This window comes from Haemorhous mexicanus, chromosome 4 (genome assembly GCF_027477595.1).
Source record: "Haemorhous mexicanus isolate bHaeMex1 chromosome 4, bHaeMex1.pri, whole genome shotgun sequence".
NCBI lineage: Eukaryota > Metazoa > Chordata > Aves > Passeriformes > Fringillidae > Haemorhous > Haemorhous mexicanus.
The window spans coordinates 23,458,031-23,477,599 of NC_082344.1; the positions used below are offsets into that span (position 1 = coordinate 23,458,031).

Below are 19,569 nucleotides of genomic sequence, written 5' to 3' on the forward strand. Positions count from 1 at the left end.
CAGTGTCACATTCCTTCCAGCTCTTGCTGCATGAAGCCTGACAGCCTGAGCAGCTGTGGCTGTGTTTGAGGTGAATCTCAGCTACTCATGCAGGTGCTAATGGGTCTCTGACAGATGTTTTGCTGCTCTGGGATGCAGTTGCTAAAATAAACTCTCATCTGACTGATGGAGGGTGCACTGCTGCTTTCTAACAAAAATTCTGCACCTTAGCTGCATCTCTGCCTGCCAATGGAGAAGCACATCAGGAAGAGGTGGAGGTTGGAGCACCAGTGCCAGGAGCAGAGCACCGTGAGGTCAGTTCAGAATACATTTGTTTGCCTCTCAGCTGTAACTGTGGCTCTCTGCTCTGTCATCCATGGGTGCAACCCACCTTTTGTGTTCCCCTTCACCTGAAACCAATCAGCAGTATTTGCATCATGGATGTTACTGATCAGATACAAGTTCCTCCTCCCCACTACCCAGTCAAAATCAGTATCGCTAAAGAAATAAACCATTCTAAGGACTCTATAATTCCTTAGTAATTTCATTCTTCTGATTTTTAAAAGTCAGCTCTAAGAATTTCTGTTGCCTTTCTCCCCCTGGAGGTGGGAGCTGTGGTCCTGAGCCTCATTCCAGCTGTGTGCTCTGAGGTAGAGCTGGAGCTGGCTTACGACTTGGCTGTGCTGCAGCCACATTCACACTGCCTCGTGTGCCCCTGGCAGCCTCAGGTGGACATGCCCAGCACCAGGGACATGGAGCATTTCCCAGGAGGGGCAGATTTTCCCTGGTCACATTGATTATTTCCATTTCTTTCCTCAAACTGCTGAATCTTTCCCCTGCAGGAATCTCAGCTCAGCACAAATGCTGTCTCACAGGCTAGTTTAAAAGGGCCACAGAAGCTGCATCATGTTCTTGATAGCAAAAGAGTTGAGAATTGCAGCCTGAGCTGAGGGAAGCTGGGAACAGGAATGCCAGGCAGCAGGCCCTTTGAGGGAGCCCTGGAAACCTTCCAAGGGAGTGTGCTGGGGACAGGAGGGTCACTCCAGGGGAATGACCTGACCTTGTTTTCCTGGGCAGGGTGAGATCCTGGACACCACGGTGCTGCTGAGGACCTGTGTGCAGAGTGCTGTGGGCATGCTGCGGGACCAGAATGAGGACCTGAGTCGGAGCAGGAGGAGAATTGAGATTCTGCTTGGCCTTTTCTCCAAAGAGGATGAGCTGAAAGGTGTGTGCTGCAGGGAGTCCCTGGACATCTGGGGTCCACTGAAACAGTCAGTCAGCTCACTGGGGATGCAGAGGTCCTTGCTGTGGTGCAGGCAGGGGGGCTTTCCCAAGAATGTGTGTCCATGCTGCAGTGTGTTGGTGGGTGTAGGGCTTTTCTGCTGTTTAAGTGGTGGCTTTTTCTCTCACCGTGCTGGCTGGTTTTTTCCCCACTTGGCCAATTATTGGAACAACTGTCAAATGCTGTTCTTGGGGGATATTTGGGTCCAAGCTAATAGAAGAGAAAACAAACATAAGTTCCCTGTTGTTTTGTAGCCTCTTTCCTGAAGATAACCAAGGCTCGTCTCTCCAGCCTGTTGAAGAAGCAAGAAGAAAATTCCTATCACCCAGAAAACTGGATGCTTCGGGAGGCTTGCAACCTCAGTGCTCTGCAGGAGGCAGGTACCTTGAGGTGAGGACAGCAGCACTGCCTTGTCACCTGCAGCCTCCCACGAAGGGTCTGCAAGTGGCGCCTGTGCAGCAGAGACAGCAGCTTTGTGTAATCTCAACATTTGCAGTGTCAGTCTCCAGTCTGTGCTAGAAAGTCTCTGAAGGCAATTTTAGCCTCTCCTGGGGAAGGGTGAGTTAGAGCTGAAGGGGGTGTACTGGGACAGGGATGCACAAGTGCTTGAGTGAAACAGTGGGATTACAGGTAAGCCAGGAGTGAGAGAAGTGAAGGGGTTTTTGTTGGTAGTATTCTTTCCCATAAAGGCAGCATTAGAATTCTGACACATGTTATTCTGTCACATGTCAGAATACTGACATGTGACAGAATTAGTGACTCAGGGCAGGCACCTCCTGTTTTACTGATGTCATTGCTCACATTCTCTCTGGGTTTCTCCATCTCTCTCTCCCCAAAGGCATGCCCTGTGGAAGCAAGTGCAGAAGGTGGTCATTCCCTTCCTGGCTCTCCTGATCGCTGTCATAGACAGGAATGGCAATCTGGAGCTGCTGGCCAGGTCAGGAGCAAACTGGGTGACAAACCTGTGGATGTTCATCTTCAATGACACCAAATTCCTGAGTGTGGGGAAGAACAGGTGAGCCCAGGGGAGCAGCAGGAGGGCTGGGCTGGACTGGCAGCACTGGGAGTAGCCCAGCACTGGCTCTAACCCCCTGAGGCAGAGGGATGTTTTTTGTTGGCTGCTCCATGAGGGCAGCCGGGCACTGCTCACAGTTCAGCCTGTTCTCCTCAGAGTCCTGCAGTTCCCTCCCCTTCTCTCTCCCCTCCCTCCTAGAGCTCATTTTCTTTCTGCAGCCTCTGCCTCTGTTGTCTGCACTGTGCTTCCCAGACAAAAGCCCTGTGCCTTAACCCTGTACCTTTTAACCCCCCAGCCCTCAGCCAGAGAAAATCGTGGTGCAGAACAACATGATGGTATCTGCTGATGCTGGGAATGAGATGCCCTTCAGCTGGAGGATAAAGGAGTACCTGGAAGAGATGTGGTTGGCGACTCAGTACATCCAAAACACTGAAGGTGGGAGCCTGGCTTCAGCATCTCCATCCACTGCCCTTTGAGCTCTGGTTTGTCACTGCTGTGCCCCTCCTGTCACTGGAGTCACCTTCAGTCCTCTATGCTCTTGTGAGCCAGCAGAGTTCTGTGCAGGCAGCTTTTCTTTGTGCTTCTCACCATTGATCTTTCTCACCTGTTCTGTGCCCTTGCATTCAAAGTGCTGTGGAGCAGCCAAGAGTTAATGACAAGGTGAGATTCCAGAAATACAACACAGTGCTGGACTGACAAAGCCTGGCCTGAGTCCCTCCTCAGTGCCCTGGATGCATCAGTGTTTATTGAGGTGTCAGTGTCTCTAGGATAGATGCTGTGTCAAAGCCAGCTTCCTCCTAACATCCAGCTTTTCTCTGCTTCCTCATTTTCCAGGCCATGCTGAGAAGTTTGTGCAATACTTCCAGAAAACTGCCCTGGGAAAATTCATCTCTGCTCTGACTGGGGAAGAAAGGCAGTTGCTCTTTGAGTGCTACATCAGAGACTTTATTGTCTTGACGATCGGTGTGTCCTCTCAGAAGCAGCTGCAGGTCAGGGGCTGGAAACCCTTTGGATGGGGAGAAGAGTGTGATGCCTCTGAATGTGTCCTTCTGAATCAGCCCTGCCCTGGGGAAAATGCCCCTCTGAGACAGTTGCCCCACAGCAAGGGAGCCCCAGAGCAGACCACTGGACACGGGTCACTCAGAAAGGCAGCACCTATATAAATTGACACATTTAATGCTGTCTTTGTAGAGATCTTTGCCAGGCTTTCAGAGATTTTTGCCAGGCTTTTCAGTACAAAATAAATTATAAAAGTACTTTTTCACCTTTGGTTTTCTGTGTCCCACCCCTGCAGTGTCTGCGTGTGGCGTTCCTGTCTTGTGTTAAGGAGTGGATGGCAGAGTCCCCCTGGACAAAGGAGCTGGTGCCCTCCCTGCCCTGGGCCCACCTGGCACACAACCAGTTCAAGAGCCGCCTGCAGAACTTCTCCAGGATCCTGGCTGTGTACCCCCGTGTGACTGGCTACCTCCTGACCCAGAAAGAATGCAGAACTCCATGCTCTGAGATGGTAGTCACTCCCTCAGCCCTGGCAGGGAGCTCTCTCTTCAGCAGGGAGCACTGCTCTTCAGTCTCCTTTGGATTTCAGCCACAGCAGAGGGGGAAGCACAGGCTGGGGTTTCTCAGAATTGGGAATGATCTGCTGTGTTCTTATTGCTACAAGCAGGTTTTTAAATAGTTTGCCTGGCTTTTGCATTAGTTATTGGACATGCTAGCGAGCCAAGCCACAAACATGAGAATTGCAGAGCCCAAAGTAATCAAGTAGGACATTATTCAGTAGAACATGTGGTGTAGCAAACCAGACTGAGAGCCCTAGGTCCATAAATAATTCTGAAATGCAGCTGTTGTTACCCCTGTCCCTGTGTGTGTGCAGGTTCTGGATGTGCTGGCTGCCATGGTGTGTGCTGAGGAGCTGGAGAAGCTGGTGCAGACAGCCTCCGCTGAGCTCTGGCTGCAGAGAGTGAAGAACCTCCATATGCCCATTGAATTCCTGTGCAAAGAGGAGGGTGCCCAGCATAGGGGCAGCCACTGCCATCAGCTGCTGAGGAAGCTCAGGTGGGTACCAAGCTCTGCTCACAGCCCTACTCTTTGCCTGGAGGTTCTCTGGGGCATTGGAGCAGGCTGAAGCTGTTCTGGTGCTGCTTTCCTCAGGCTTTGCAAACCTGTCCAGGTTCCTGCTGGGCTCAAACACATAACAAGCAGCAAGAACCACATTTTTGTTCACTCCTCTCCTTGCAGATTCTCTCTCTAAATTTGGCAATATCATCTTCTGCATTCTATTTGGGTTCAGAGGTTATTTAAAACTCTTCTCAGCTTCCTGTTAACCAGCAGTGTCTCCCCACTTCGTCCTCTGTGCATAAGGACTCAAGAGATGGGGAATTTCACTGTTTCTTGTGTTTTGGAAGAAAGCTCAGAGCGCTACTCCAGTTTCTCACAGACCTTGTTTAGTTTATTTGAAGTGAAGAAGGTGCAGCTAATTGTGATTGGTATTTTAAAAATTTTTTGAGATTGAAGTTAGAGGTGTGAGAAAGTATGTCCAGTGCTGCTGGTCCTGCTGCAGTGCTGCCTCCAGGCCAGGCCCTTGAGCCCCCTGGGTGAAGTGCTGGAATGTTCTGTCCTTGACAAAAACCCCTCAGAAAAGCCAAAGGGCAAAGCAAGTGAGAAGTGTGTGGGAGTGCTGTGGAGTGGACCAGGATTGGCAGTGAGCCCCTGGCTGCCCTGGTTGCCATTCCTGCTGTGGTGCCAGCCTGCTGTCTCCCCCAGGGCCTGCTGGAGCCGTGTGTTTGCCATGGCACTCTTCGTGGAACACGTCTTGTTGGACATCCACACCATCATGCCAGAATTCGAGGATTTAGTGAGAAAATATACTTTGATTCTTGCCGAGGTGAGCAAAGCTGCCATTTCACCTCTTCCCTCTTCAGCTGACCATGGGCTCATCTCAGGTGCTGCAGCTGAGTTACTGGGCCTTGTCCTTTTCCTCTGCAGTGTTTCCAGCACGATTCAGACATCAAGTCTCATCCAACCTTTGTTGCAGTGCTGAGAGTGCTGCACAAATGCAAGGACGAAGTCAGCAGCAGGCTCTACAGGTACTGACACTGGGGCAGGCTGCAGGGGCCAGCAGGGACATTGCCTGTGTTGCCAGCACACTTGTGGCAGTGCTGCATGGGGTGCAGTGAAAGCCAAGGGAAGAGCAATGACCCTGCTTGGTTCTGCACCCTGAGCTGAGCAGTGAGCCAGCTCTTGGTCTAGCTGCGGCTGAATGTCTTGTTCAAGGCTTTTTGGGAGGCAGCACAGAAGCAGCTGCACTCATTGCTGTTTCTGGATTCCAGGCATGGTCTGGAGTTGTGTCCTGTCTGCCTGGGAGAGCCGAAGGACCCCATCTTCCTGCCCTGCAACCACATGTTCTGCCACAAGTGCATCAGCCAGTGGCTGGTGCCAGCACAGATGTACTGTCCCTACTGTAGGGCTGCTGTGGAGAATGTGGAATTAACTGTCTCTGAGGAGCTCAGGTATTCCAGCTGCCCTCTCCAAGGTGGGAGTGTTGGGTGGGAAGGCTTTGTGAGGAAATTCTCAACTCTGAGGTGGTCAACACAAGCAGAATGGAGGGTGAACTCTGCTTCATCCCTCTGGAACTGAACAGGTCCTGTCTGTTCTGTTGTTTGAAAAAAGGGGAAAGCTGCCTTGGCCACTGTGAAAGCATGCAAATCATAGAATGGTATCGGTTGGAAGGGACCTCAAGGATCATCTCATTGGGAAGTTTGAAAAGTATCTCCCTTGGGTGACTTTTGCTTGTGTGTGCTCGATTCCTCTGTGGTTTAAGAGGTTCTGTGTTTGCTTTTGCCCCTCCCAGAGCTGCCACAGAAAAGAAGGCCCTGTTCCGGCAGAGGTGCAATAATTTCTTCATTGACGTGGTCACCACCATGTGCTTCAAGGACAACAAGCCCCCTGAGCCAGAGGTGATCCAGCACCTCCTGGATCTGCTGTTTGTTGAGAGAAAAACAGTCTTGAAAGACCCAAGTGAGCTCTCTTCCCCCTGACACTCAGTCTTAGAGAGCTGGATTTGTCACCACCTTCTCTTAACTGCCAAACCTGTCCTTCCCTTATCTCCACAGATCACCCTGCTGTCTACACAAAATTCCTGTCCCCTTTTAATGATGAGGTGGATGAAACTCCCATCATCCGCTCTGTGATGCTGAAGCTGCTCCTGAAGTACAGGTGAGCACATTCAGCTGAGGGAGGTTAGGCCAGGGCCAAGTTCAGCTTTGTTCCTCACCAATCTCATCCCATTGTTCTCCTCACCTCCCTGAGTTTCATTGACTCTGAATCCCTTTGTATTAATTCTGCAGCTTGGCTGGCTTGCACAGGGCTTGTGGTGCAGTGTGAGCAGCCTGTGCAAGGTTTACCTGGCTGTCCCTCACTTAACCCTGTGCTGAGGGTGGATGCCTGGGTTCTATAAGGTGGCTGAGTAGTTGCTCTGATCGAGGTCAGCAAAGCAAAACTCCTTCTTCACGGAGATTTAATCAGGATTTAAACTGATCTTATGTCTGCTCCACAGACCTCCCCATTCCCACAGCCCTCCCAGCCTCCCTTTGCAGGTAGGGCACAAAAGCCCCTTCTCAGGTATGAGAACCAGAGGCCTTTGTCCCTGGAAGTGCTCATTGAACACTGGTGATCAAAGCCTGGCTCATTCCCAAATGTCACCTGCAAAAAATCACAAGGGCTTCTCCATCTTGCAGCTGGATCCAGAGTGACCCCACCTGTCACACGACCAGCTCTGGGAGCTCTGCTGTGATTTAGAGCAGGGGCAGTCCTGTCAGCATGGCAGCTGTGTCAGGGGGTCTCTCTCTCTCCTGTAGCTTCAATGAAGTGAAAGATGATGTGCAGCATTACCTATCCCAGGTGGAGCACAACAAGCTCTTAGAGAAAAATGATAAAAAAGAGCTCTACTTGCTTTTTGTCAACTGCTTGGAGGTAAGAGCTGGGCAAGTGACTTTGTAGTTAAAATCACCATTCATGTTCTTGCTAAGGGACAGACAGGTTGAGTTTGGCATCCTGGAACATGAAATGTGTGTTATTCACAGCCTGCTCCTGGATCTAGCTCAGCTCCAAGCTTTGGGAGTGTAGGACAGCTGGGGCACATCCTAAAAATGGTGTTTGGTGACATGGCAGAGATTTAGGATGAGGGGGCAATGGCAGTGGTTTGGAAGGCTGCAGGGATGGTTTGGAGGCTCAGGGATGGTTTGCTGTGCTCCTGGCAGGCTGGGCTTGGAGGGTCAGGGATGGTTTGGAGGCTCAGGGATGGTTTACTGTGCTCGTGGCAGGCTGGGTGCCGTGGGGACACAGAGGTGGCTGAGTGAGGTGGCTCTGCCACTCACCAGTGTTCTGGCCTCTCTCTAGGATTCCATGTGTGAGAAGTTAGAGGACAGCCTGGGATGTGGGCATGGAAACAGTCTGCCTGATGACAGAGCCTTTCCAGAGAACTACCTGCCAGCCAGCAGCAGCGAGGCTCCCCAGGAAGCCTCTGTAGAATACCTGCAGGCTGTGGCTGAGGTGCGCCTGTGCCTGAGCAAGGCTGCAGAGCTCATCTTCGACCTGCAGCAGCACACGGGTGAGTCTGATTGCTCTGCTGGAAATGCTGCATGCAGGGCAGGTGAGCTGGACACAGGCAGTGCCCTGTGCTCTGCTAGGACCTGTTTTGGTGCGTGGCCAAGAAGGAGAGCAGCAACTCCCTTTTTCCTTGGGGGTGTCAGTCAGTGTCTGTCCCCTGTACTGCGTTTTAGAAGTGGTCTGTAACTGGCAGAAAGGCTGTGCTGGTGATCCCAGTGTAGTTACATGGCAGTTAACACCTGCGGAAGGGGATTTATTTTATCTTCCTGATGCTAACAAGGAGATTTACTTAGAGCCCACTAAATTGAACTTTAAAGCATAAATGCTGCTTGAGACCCAGGACTGCTGTAAGGGAATGAGAGCTCTGCACATCTAGAAGGGATTAAGAGTTTCTATTGATGAGTTTATACCTTCCCTGTCAAAGAAAGGAATCATTGTCTGAAATCTGGCTGAGGATATGCTCCAGACAACACCCGAGGAAGGGAGGACTCTGAAGTTCTTCTGTGTAATAGCAGAGTACTAATAAAGGGACTTGGTGCAACAGCTGGGGCAGACAGAAAAGTTTTAAAGGATGGGATGTACTTTTGCCTCTTTGTTTTAACCTCTTTTTTGCCCTCCAGAGCCAGAGCAGATGAAGGAGAAGCAGCGTTACCTGAAGAACGTGGAGGAGTTCTGCAGCCTTGCCAGGAACGACTGGCACCGTGTGTACCTGGTCAGGAGGATTGCCAGCCAGCACGGGATGGAATTTGCTCAGAAGTTGGTCACAGAGCCACGGTTCAGCTGGGTGTTCCCAACAGAAATTCTGCAGCAGGTAGACAAGAGGCGTCTACTGGTGATGGTTCTTGTCTCCTCTTTGCCTTTGTGCTGCTTTGGGGTGTTCCTACTGTTGTGTGTCTCTTGGGGTCAGGCCAAAGTGGCAGGGGTTGGGAGGTGGCTTGTCCTGGCTCTCGGATGAATGGAGTCTCTCCTGGCAGCACCATGTCTGCTGCTGCTGCTTTGGGAAGCCTGTAATGCGCCGGTGCTCAGGAGGAAGAGAAGATTCTGCCACCTCCAGCTGGGTGGTTTTCTCTAGTGCTGTGCATGGCTGTTCCCTTGGCAGATCCAGCACAGCCAGTCCAACCACATCGACCGGTACCTGGTGTATGGGGAGCAGTACCAGGCTCTGCGCAACAACGTGGGACGAGCCATGATGGAGGGCACAGCCCAGAGGCTGCTCGAGGCCCAGGAGGTACAGTCCAGTGCTCCCCCAGACCCCTGCTGGGCCCCGTCCCCCCTCCAGACCCCTGCTGGGTTTGCATGGCCCCAGCTCTGCTGTGTCCTTCTGGGCAGTGTCTGTTCCCAGCACCTGGGGGCCTCTGCTGGGAGGTCACTGGGGCTTGTGCTCAAGCACATTTTCTTTACTTTCCCATCTGCACATCCCATCACTGTAGCTGGGGCAGCTCTGGCCTGTTCCCAGCCACATCCTTGGTTCTTCCCAGGCCTCCAACAGCCCCCCAGCTCTGGAATCTGCCCATCTGCTCCTGGCCATCTTCCGAGAGGTCACTGCTCTGTATGGGAATCCAAGCCTTCATCCCAAGCAGCAGGTAGGACACCCCCCTTTGGCAGCTTGTGGAAAACCTGCTTGGTGGGTAAGGAGGAAGGGGGTCTGAATCAGTAGTGGAGGAGCTTTGGTTCCTGTGCCCCAGATGGCCCGGAGCTGAGCAGGCTGTGGAGGTTTTGGGAGTAGGGTAACCCACTGTGGGAAGCAGCTGCCAGTGCTCTTTGTTTGAGTGGGGGCAGTATCCTGATGGCTTTAGCTCTTTCCAATCTGTGCTTTCAGCAAAGAGAGATGATGACTAGATTCATCCAGCGCTCCCGAGTGCTGAATTCCCGTGAGCTGCAGCTCCTTGCAGTTGCCCTGGTGAAGAACACCCTGCCTGGGCTGGCCGTGAAGCCACAGGGTTGCAGCCAGCAGGGAGCCCTGGTGGAGATGGCTGTGCACATGGCTGTTGTGCTGCTCTGCGGGCACAGCCCTGTCCTGCAGCCCCTCAGGAACCTGGCCTTCCAGCCGCACATCATGCAGGTGAGGACACGGAGCTCACGTGCACTTCAGCTCATCCTTGGTTCTTGCCTGTGTCTGCTGGATCCTCTTTCTCAACAGCAATGCTCCAACTCACTGGTTGAGCTGTGAAACACTGGGGGGAATTATTTCAGTGCTGTTGGGATTAATTAGCACAACACCAAGCTCTGGCCTGGTATCTTTTCAAGGCACCTCTCCATCTTGAGCAGGATGAAGCAATACCTTTGCTGATATTTGGGTGAGCAAGGCTGAGAGCAGCTGGCAGCTCCTACTGTGCCAACCTGCCTGCTCAGAGAGCTCTGGCTCTTCAGTCAGAGGGAGAGAGCTGCTTCTCTGCTATTCCTGGCTACCCAAGGTGTAAGGGAACATGCTGTTATGTACCAGGGTGCATCAGCAATGCACTGCAGGATGTCTGGAGAGTGCACATACAAGTCTTAACAATAATGAGGGTTCTAAGAGTGGATTTTCAAAGGTGAATTTGAAAATCTGCATCTGCGTCACCTGCTTGACCTGTGCTCTCAGATGTCTCTTGTAACCCAGAGTGAACAGAGAACCAGTGAGTGACTGCTACAGGACAGAGCTGATTCCCAGTTCCATTTGTGACTGCTTTCCCCTTTCCCTCCTTAGCACTCTTTTCTGCCCACGATGCCTGAGGACATCATGGCTCAGGCAAGGACCTGGCAGGGAACACATGATCTGCACTGGTATGGTGAGTGCTGCTGGCTGGCTGGGGAAGGAATTCCTTGAGTTTGGAGAGTGAAACTATTCCAAATGTGAGGAAAAACACACTCCTCAGTATGAGTTATCCGTGGTAAATCCAGATTTGTAGACGAGGTACTGTGGGTGATGCACCAAAGGACATCCAGTGCTGTTTAGTCTTCAGCCTGCAGCTGTCCACAGAGCATGAGGGGGCACAAAGGCAACACAAACAGGGTGTGGGAGGAGAGCTCTGCCACCTTACTGGCCAGCTTTGTCTCTGCTTCCCACAGCTGGACCTTCCTGCAGCAGAGAAGGGGGGGTGAGAGCATTCCTGCCCTCAGCCATAGAATCTGTCCAGCTTTGATTCCTTGTTTCTCAAGGAGAAGCAACACTGAAAAATTCCTTGGCTTCCCGCATGGGTCTGTCAGTCCTTTGGGCTTTGGGATAGTCAGGGCTTTTGATTAACCTTGAAGTATATTTCCTGCTCCTGGATGATGGTCCCTAGGAAAGGGAATAACAAGGGCTGTATATCTGTCTTAGAATGCTGTCCTGTTTGTTTCTCTCTTCACAGAATGTCCCAATGGCCACCCCTGCACTGTGGGAGAGGTAAGAATTTAGGACTGGTGGGTATTTAAGCAGACAAAGTTTTCAATAACAAACTGATTTATTTTGTTTGCAGGTTTTAATGCTCTAATGCACAGAGTTCCACTTCTAAACTCATTATTGATCATTTTGTCATTGTAATGTAAAATATAGCATACCCCTAGCATTTATACCATAGATTGGGAAACATCAGGCAGAGGCCCAGTTTGTAGCAGGGTTTGAATTAACCACTTAGAGGTGTGATTTTTGTTTCATTCCCTTTCTCTGCTGGAGAAGCTATTGCTCTGGAATTCAGTGTTCTTCTGTTGCTTTTCCCAGTGTGGGCGCCCCATGGAAAAGAGCCGCTGTCCCGAATGCCGCGTCCCCATTGGAGGCAAAAACCACACACCCGTGAAGGGCTTCCATCGTTCCAGGTGGGCTTTGCTGCAATGCCTTTGCAGGGCTAAATGATGTAGGACTTGCCTGTGGTGCCCTCAAAGGCCAAAGGTACCAACCACTTCATGCTGCTCTCTGGAACGTGTAAGGGAGAGATGTCCAAGCAAGAGTAATCAGGCAGCAAAACCAAAGAAATTTGCTTTTCTGTGCACAAAACTGACTGGAAGCCTTCACTCTAGTGAAGGCACTTTGAATTGGCAGCTTTTATGGCATTCAAAGATATTATGGGTCAAAAAGGCATTTCTGGGTATCAGAGATGTCTTGTGTGGTTTTTGTCTAGGTAAAAATAAAAACAACATACATGCACTTTCCTACAGAACTCATCAAGACAGAACTCAAACTGGCCACATCCTTGGAAACGTTGAGCACAGAAGGACACTGGGAATGTCTGACAGGGGCATGTCCCCCGTGGTCTTTGTGCTGCTCCGCTTGCTCACCCACCTGTCCATGCTGCTGGGAGCCTCCAGAGACCTTCAGGTATCTTCCAGAAATGCTTCCAAGTGGTCACACAAAATGTAGGGGAGGGAACCTTTGTATGCTGCTGGTCCATTTCATCATACTGCCAAGTGACCAGGTCAATCTATCAGGATGCAAGACCCAAATTCCCTCCCTCCTTGCCTAGGAGGGATTTTTGTTAATTCCTGCACTTCCATGCAGGCACATCCACCCAGCCCTACCTTGATGGTTGCAGGTGGCAGGAATCCCACAGGTAGAGGTGCCTGGCAGGACAGAGTTCTGTGTGCTTTGTGCTTCCCTGGGTGTTTTTGGCCATGCTCAACTCTTGCCTTTGTTGTCTTTAGTCCCTGGGAAGGATGATCAAGCCGACAGTGGATGACGTGGTGAGCTTCCTGCAGCAGCACATTCAGGAGGACTTGGCACAGCTGACCAGGATTTTGGGGAAGAGTGTGGATGACACTATCAACATCCTGCACCTGGTGCTCAGCAGCCTCCTGCAGGCCCCCCAGCGGCAGCCAGGCCAGTGTTAAGAAAAGCCACCTGCCCTGTCACACCTGGGGCTGTGGTTGAAGAGCTGTGGCCTTGCAGCCACCTTGCTGATAACCCCCTTCACCCCTAAACATCAGCAGCTGAGCTGAAGAGAAAAATAGAGAGTTTGAAGTTTATTTCTTACTGTAGGGAGGGAAGAATTTTTGGCTGTTTGCTTCTTTCAGTCAAGTACGTGAGGTTTGCAAGGTTTGGTGCAGTCGGTAACTCTGAAAATGAATTATTGACAAGACAGTGTCATGACAGGTGGGCAGAGCTTGCAGCTCCTGAGCAGGGCTGCTTCCCAGCACAGCAGCTTGTTGTGAATCCCTGTTCTGTGCTGCCTCTCAATGACTCCCAGAAGCTCTTTGGGAGAAGAGGGATGGAACAGTGGGGTTCATGGTGGGGTCTGGAGTCACTGTGGCACAGAGGCATTAATATGTAAATAGCCCATATTTGGAGTGTGGGACAGCACCAGTCAGTATTCCAAGCTTTACTCTGTCATGGGACATGGTCTGAGCTTGGACAATCTGTTCAATATTTTTGGGGTTATAAAGGAGTTGTGTAAATGTCCCCATCATTCACATGAAGCTCCTGGAAACCTGGATCACTGTGTGATGCTTGGGTGTCACTCTCCAGCTGAACCAAGATACTCAGTTTACTTCTAGCATCTGTGAATTTCTTTTCACTTAAATACTGCAGATATAAGAGATGAAATATTCCTGTTGCAGGGCTGGTGTGGTTTGATGACTTTCTGTCCAGCAAGGACAAGAGAAACAAATGGGAAGAAATTGTTGCAAGCACAATTATTGTTCCTGAATTGAAGGTGAGAAATCTGCTGTACAGAGTCAGTAGCTGAGCAGTTCAAAATCCACTGGAAATCTCATGTGTTGTAATATCTGTGCTACACTTTTCACCTGGCTGTTCCCAAAGCCAGCACATCCATGGCACAGCTGCAGGTTAAGGATTTGCCATCTTTATTCTACCTGGGGAGTTGAGAGCCTGAGACTGGAGTTGTTCTGGGATGAATTTGTATAGCTGGAAAAGCAGAAATGGCTTAGCTCTTTTGAAGGTATTTCACAATATCCAATAACTTATTATTTTTTAAATGCAGGATTTGGATAAAAAGCTTCTGAAGTTAAACCGACAGATACAAGAGGATGAGAGAATCTCTTCCAACCCCATAGTGAAAATAGTATATGGGGACCCAGGTGCATTCCTGTCCCAGCTGCCACGGGACAGCCACATCCACCATTCCAAGATGTGGAGCTGCCGCAGGAGGGTTTCAGTGGAGAACCTGGGCCACGTTGTGCAGCAGAAGAATGCCAAGGACACTGTCCCTCTTCTCTGGAAGTTCCTGCAGAAGGTGAGGCTGGCACAGGGGTGAGAGCCTGGGATTGCCCAGGACTAAACCACATTTGGATTATCTCAGTACTTGCTATGATCTTGAGAATGAACATGGAAGATGTTGTCTTTTAAAAATTTAAGAAGTAATTCCATAAAAGTATTCCCAGCTGGTTTGTCCAAGCACAGCTGTACCCACAAGTTCCCATTTCTCTCCCAGGAAAGTGAGCTGAGGCTGGTGAAATTCCTACCAGAGATTCTGGCTCTGCAGAAAGATTTGGTGAGGCAATTCCAGAACACAGCAGAGATCAAAGACTGCTCCATCGAGGAATTCCTCAGGGAGCCCCACTCAGGTGAGGAGACTCTGCCAAAATTGTAATTAATGAAACAGAAAATGCTGGATTGTCTTGTTGAAAGTGAAGGGGAAAACTCTCCTTTTCCTTTTAATTCTCACCTGAATGAAATGGAGATTTGAAGAGGGTTGGAAAAGTTACCAGATGACTTTAAAGGGAATTAAGTACAGGAGATTTTTTATGAGGGGTGGTAGCTCTGTGCAGTGCAGCAGTGGTTCTTTTGGCATTTTAAGCTCAGCCCTAGAGCAGGACTTGCCTTACTTAGTTTTTAAGTACTTATGGGAAAGTACATAAAGGTCATGCAGAATCAGACCAAGGACCAATCCATCCTTGTGGCCTGGCCCAGGAGCAGACAATAATGGAAAAGTAACAAACTGAGCAGGTGACGCCATTTGATACCTTTAGAAAGGTGCTTGGTGTCTGTTTAGTCTCTTGAGCAGTTGGAGCAGGTGCCTGCCTGGATTTCAGTGGTGTGCTCTGAAGATCCCTGCGTTGGAAAGTTTTCACCAAGGAAAGGTGTTTCATGGATTTATCTTTCCGTTGTTTCTCAGGTGTGATGAGGGACCTGTTAGAGAGGAGAGTGAATGTGTTTCTGTCTGTCTGGAACAAGCTGAGAAGCTCCCTGGACACCAATGGTGAGCAGCTCCTCCACTGCTTCTCAGAGTTCAGGTTCCTCCCATCGCTGATGCTGAGGCATATCCTCAAAACTGGGCTTGGCCATTGAATTTTAAGGATGTAGGTACAAAGGGAGGGATTTGTTTCCCTGTTGTAGTATTCTCACCCGAACTTGTTTCCTTTTTCACCTGAACTTGTTTCCTTCCCACGTGAACTTGATCCCTTTTGTGCTTGTCTCTAACTCCGAGTGCGCAGCTTTTCTCAGCTCGGTACCTTCTCCTGCCCTGGCTCAGCCTGGGCTGGCTCTGGGCCTCCTCAAAGCCTGCTGTCTGTATTTCAGGGGAAATCAAGCTGCCTAAAAGCTACTGTGATGCCGAGCTAAGCCTGGACAGCAGGCTGGAGGTGCTGCTGCCGCGGCGGCAGGGGCTGGGGCTGTGCTCCACGGCGCTGGCCAGTTACCTCATTGGGCTGCACAACGACTTCGTATACTCTGTCATCAGAGACACCAAGGAGGATGACAGGTGTGTTGCTGCTCTGCTCCTTGGGCTCTGCTGCATTCCCTGCTCCCTCTCAGGCAGCTTTCCCTGCTCCACAGAGGCCTCTCCCACTGAACACAGGCCTTTTGCTCCTTGCAGGTACCTGGTCAGCCCCTCAGAAGTGGCCGACCTGCACCTGATCAGTTACGAGGTGGAGAAGGACCTGATCCCTCTGATCCTGTCCAACTGCCAGTACAGCATGGAGAAGGGAGGGGAGACCTTGCAGGACTTTGATCTGAAGAGGATCCAACAGCAAGTGATCAGCAAGTTCCTGCAGGGGAAGCCACTCATCACGCTAACGGTAGGAGGGGCAGGGCCCTGCAGCCAGGAGGGCACTGGGAGCGGCGTTCCAGGCTTCACATCCATGGGTTTCTCTCCCGACAGGGAATCCCCACCCTGGTGTACAGACATGACCGGAACCATGAGCAGCTGTTGAGTGATGTCAGGAGCAAGCTGGAGCAGGTTGGTTTCTGCACTGCAGGAAGGCAGAGCAAGCATGAAATCCCTGCTTTTGTAAAAGTTTTCTGTGCCTTGCCTTGTCCATCCAAAGGCTTGCCTGCTGATTTCTCAGCATGCCTTGGGTACGTGCAATCTGGCCTTGTGCTGTCAGTCAGGATTTACAAAGAGAAGGGAGATAGTTCAGCATTTCAGTTTCCTAAATCTGGGGCTCTGTTGTCTTCCTTGACTTGAGTAATTGGAACAGAAAAAGGGATGGCTCTAAAACAGTATTAACTGTGACTTGGTGGTTTTCAGAGTGCTCTGCCCAGTTCTGTGATGAACATGATCAGTGGGGAGCTGCAGTCCTACAGTGATGTGTGTGATGCTCTGTCCCTCACTGAGATTACCCTGGACTTCCTGGCCACTGCTGGTGAGAATGCTGACATGCTGCTGACTGAGTACCTTGAGCAAGTTCTGCAGATGGGGGATCAGACAAACCCTCATGTCCTGCAGGTGAGTCCTGAGGGCAAAGCTCAGATTCTTGTGGGCTAAAATCTGCCCTGGTTTATGCTAAATCCAGCCTGTGTGACAGAGCCCTCTCACTTTCCCACTGCCTGTTGTGATATCAAAAACTGGCTTATTGAGGGCAGATGGGCTCCACCACAGGCCAAGGGGCTGGATGAGCTCTGTGCTGAGCTCTCCCGGGCAGGGCAGGCAGGGGACGGGCTCCAAGGGCATCCCTCACATCCACAGATGTCCTTCTCTTCCAGGCCCTCAGACGGTGCCAGCTCAGGCACAGCGTGGCCCTGTGGCAGCTCCTGTGTGCCCACAAATCTGAGCAGCTGCTGCACCTCGGCAGGGTATGGCACCCCCAGCACCTCTGTGTGACCTCCTCTGCTCTGCTCTGCTTGCAGCTGTTCAAATGTGTCTTTGGGTTTTTTCTCCCCTCGCTGCAATTTCAGGATCCTTTTGCAGATGTCAGTCTGGACTACAAAGAAAAGCTCACCCCAGAGCTTGCCAAGCTCCTGCACACCTTCCTGGTCCACTCCAGCCTGGAAACCTTCCTGCAGGAGCTCCATGAAATGATCATCCTGAAGTTGAGACATGTCCAAGCTGTGGAGGAATTCAATCCCACGTGGAGGTAGGGATTACACACCCAAAGGCACCACAGTTGTTGTTAACTGACGCTTCTCTGCCTCTGAGCATGCACCCAGTGAGAACACTCCCTTGGTACATGCATGTCCTGGGGGACACTGCCCAGGCAGCAGCATTAGGAATATCCACACCCATTTCTGGCAGGTGTCACTTCCATCTCACACAGGCTTTTTTGGGGACCCTGCTGGAACACTCCAGGAGCTGCTGTCCAGGGCACAAACACCAGCACTTCTGCAGGCACTTGGATAAAATAATAACAGAATCACAAACTCATTAAGGCTGGAAAAAAATCTCCATGGTGCTCAAGGCCAGCTTTCAGGGATAGGCACACAGCTCTGCACAGGCACAGCTCAGCCCCAGAGCTCAGCGGTGCCCTGCAGCCTCCCCTTGCTGGCCTCTGTGCCTCCACCTGGCTGTTTAACCCTTCTCATTACACACCTGCACACCTGTTTGGTTGTGTATTGAGTATTTTGGGTGCTGCAGTGCACTCATATTGTGGCACTTGAGGTCTGCTGTACCCCTGCTGTTAATGCCATTCTGCTCTGTCTTCCAGCCTAAAGGAATCACTCTGTGGTTACCTTGATACCAAAGACTCTGAATTAGCTGTGGAGCTGAAAGACACATTCCCAGATGAGATTCTTCTGTCTCAAGCTGCTGGGACCTGGAAAGCAGCTGCTGTCTTCAAGAGGGAGCACAGGGACAGTTAGGACGGAACCCTGATGCAACACCAATGTCAGGGCTTCTGGAACTCTGGGCACTTGTTTGGGTCTTGTTGGTTGTTCTTTGGGTTTGGGGTTGTTGTTTTTACATCTGATGTGAAGAGGGGAGTGGCTGTGGAGGAGGAGGAGGGTGAAATAGACCCAGCAACTTGGTGCAAACCCTGGATCGCCACAGCTCCAGAGCCACTGGAGGAACGTGAATGTGAAAAATGCATATTTTATGATTGGCTTTTTGCAAATATTATTATGTGTTATGTTAGAAAGTTATGCTGTATTAATTTTCTCAAATATAGTTTTAGGTTATAACATAATGTTAAAATAGAAACTATGTATGTGGGATATTTTTTTAAAGAAAGGAATGAGGTATTCACATCAGATAGCAGCCACAGGACACCTAAATGTTTCAGAAAAAAGAGGATTTATTGCCCCCTTATCAGAAGAAACTAACTTCTTCCCACCTCGCTCACCTATGACAACGCCTTTAGGATCAAGAGGAAGAAGTTAAGGATGACCAGACAGAATCCTTTGTTTTTATGCATCATGTATGAAGTGTATGAATATGCAACAGGCTATTGTTTTTAAGGGTTAATCCTCTGTTACCGGGTGTCCTTTTTCAAGGTTATGCTGCCCAGGAAAAGGTACCGGGACATCCGTAACTCTTTGTTTCTATTGCCTCATATTGTGCAAAATTTTTATTACTCGAATTATATTGCTATTTTTATAACCATTTTATTACTATTAAACTTTTAAAATTTTAAAAAACAAGTGATTGGCGTTTTTCACAGCGCTAACGGGGCTCGGGCTGGGAGGGGCCCCGGGGCCCGCCCGGCGGCGCCGCTGGGATCGGGGATGGCGCGGGGCCCGGCCGCGCTCGGGGCTGCCACGGCGCCGCGTCCCCCCAGGCACGGGCACTCACGGCAAGAGCTGCCGGTGCTGCATCCCCCGGTTGGGGTCAGGCGGCTCCCCGGGGAGCGAACGGGGCGCGGTTCGGGACGGGGGCTCGGGCAGGCGGCTCCCGGGAGCGGCCCCGCTCGGAGCGCGGTGGCCCCGCAGGGAGCAGGCCCGGCTGAGGGCCGGCGTGGGGCAGGAGGACCTGCAGGGCTGCGGGCTGCAGAGAGTGGGAGATGTGGATTTATCCTACCTCAGGGGGGACGAGAGCCGTGCCTGCGCCTCCCTGGTTGTGTGCTCCTCTAGCCGGCTATAGAGGTACCGCCCGGGCCGGGCTGTGCCGCGACTGTAATGAGGTTTTTGCTGGCTCCTTCAGGACTTCATTGAGAAGTGCAGTTATAGTTACAGCAGTGTGTTCCTGAAAAAGCAGGAATCCGGCCAATCAAGTAAATTTGGCAGCAGTCCACCTAGAGAGCAGCTCGGCTAAGCAGGAGCTGCCATTCTTAAAAATAAAATTTTGAGTGTGATCTGCTTCTGAACTTAAATTCAAATGCCATCATGTGAAATGAGTTATGAATGAAGTGACAGGAGTGCAAACTCTTGAGTTGTGACTTCTGCAATCATACTTGAGTGAAAATCACAAGCACAAGATAATGTTTTATGGAAATATAACTTCTGGCACAATACAGAAAATGAAGAGTGGATGAGTGACTTGAAATACTCACATGATTCTAATTCACATTAAAATTAAGGTTTCTTAATAACAGAGTCATGTCCAGATATTCTTGAAGATTGTCCTGGTTTTGGGCAAAATTGGGAGAGAATCCCCAAAAAGGGGCCCCTCCAGAAAGCAAACCCACACGG

The 19,569-nt window shown here is 50.7% G+C and overlaps 1 protein-coding gene across 4 annotated transcripts in view; it reads left to right on the forward strand.

The window, feature by feature from the left end:
• Positions 1–18,582, forward strand: part of LOC132326200 (E3 ubiquitin-protein ligase RNF213-like) — a 45,100-nt gene extending 26,518 nt beyond the window's left edge. For all 4 annotated transcript variants that reach the window (XM_059844108.1, XM_059844110.1, XM_059844109.1 and 1 more), the window contains 35 exons: positions 211–293; positions 1,057–1,204; positions 1,516–1,651; positions 2,100–2,276; positions 2,572–2,711; positions 3,111–3,265; positions 3,571–3,783; positions 4,147–4,328; positions 5,037–5,157; positions 5,259–5,359; positions 5,603–5,782; positions 6,124–6,290; positions 6,386–6,488; positions 7,130–7,244; positions 7,671–7,881; positions 8,501–8,691; positions 8,980–9,108; positions 9,359–9,463; positions 9,700–9,942; positions 10,567–10,648; positions 11,210–11,244; positions 11,560–11,654; positions 11,994–12,153; positions 12,477–12,651; positions 13,389–13,483; positions 13,772–14,023; positions 14,222–14,354; positions 14,906–14,989; positions 15,310–15,490; positions 15,605–15,806; positions 15,890–15,967; positions 16,259–16,456; positions 16,714–16,803; positions 16,906–17,084; positions 17,652–18,582. In XM_059844108.1, the coding sequence (XP_059700091.1) occupies positions 211–293; positions 1,057–1,204; positions 1,516–1,651; positions 2,100–2,276; positions 2,572–2,711; positions 3,111–3,265; positions 3,571–3,783; positions 4,147–4,328; positions 5,037–5,157; positions 5,259–5,359; positions 5,603–5,782; positions 6,124–6,290; positions 6,386–6,488; positions 7,130–7,244; positions 7,671–7,881; positions 8,501–8,691; positions 8,980–9,108; positions 9,359–9,463; positions 9,700–9,942; positions 10,567–10,648; positions 11,210–11,244; positions 11,560–11,654; positions 11,994–12,153; positions 12,477–12,651; positions 13,389–13,483; positions 13,772–14,023; positions 14,222–14,354; positions 14,906–14,989; positions 15,310–15,490; positions 15,605–15,806; positions 15,890–15,967; positions 16,259–16,456; positions 16,714–16,803; positions 16,906–17,084; positions 17,652–17,805 (5,093 nt within the window). In that variant the 3' untranslated portion in view covers positions 17,806–18,582. The remainder of the gene's footprint in view (positions 1–210; positions 294–1,056; positions 1,205–1,515; positions 1,652–2,099; positions 2,277–2,571; positions 2,712–3,110; positions 3,266–3,570; positions 3,784–4,146; positions 4,329–5,036; positions 5,158–5,258; positions 5,360–5,602; positions 5,783–6,123; positions 6,291–6,385; positions 6,489–7,129; positions 7,245–7,670; positions 7,882–8,500; positions 8,692–8,979; positions 9,109–9,358; positions 9,464–9,699; positions 9,943–10,566; positions 10,649–11,209; positions 11,245–11,559; positions 11,655–11,993; positions 12,154–12,476; positions 12,652–13,388; positions 13,484–13,771; positions 14,024–14,221; positions 14,355–14,905; positions 14,990–15,309; positions 15,491–15,604; positions 15,807–15,889; positions 15,968–16,258; positions 16,457–16,713; positions 16,804–16,905; positions 17,085–17,651) is intronic.
• Positions 18,583–19,569: the final 987 nt, after the last annotated feature.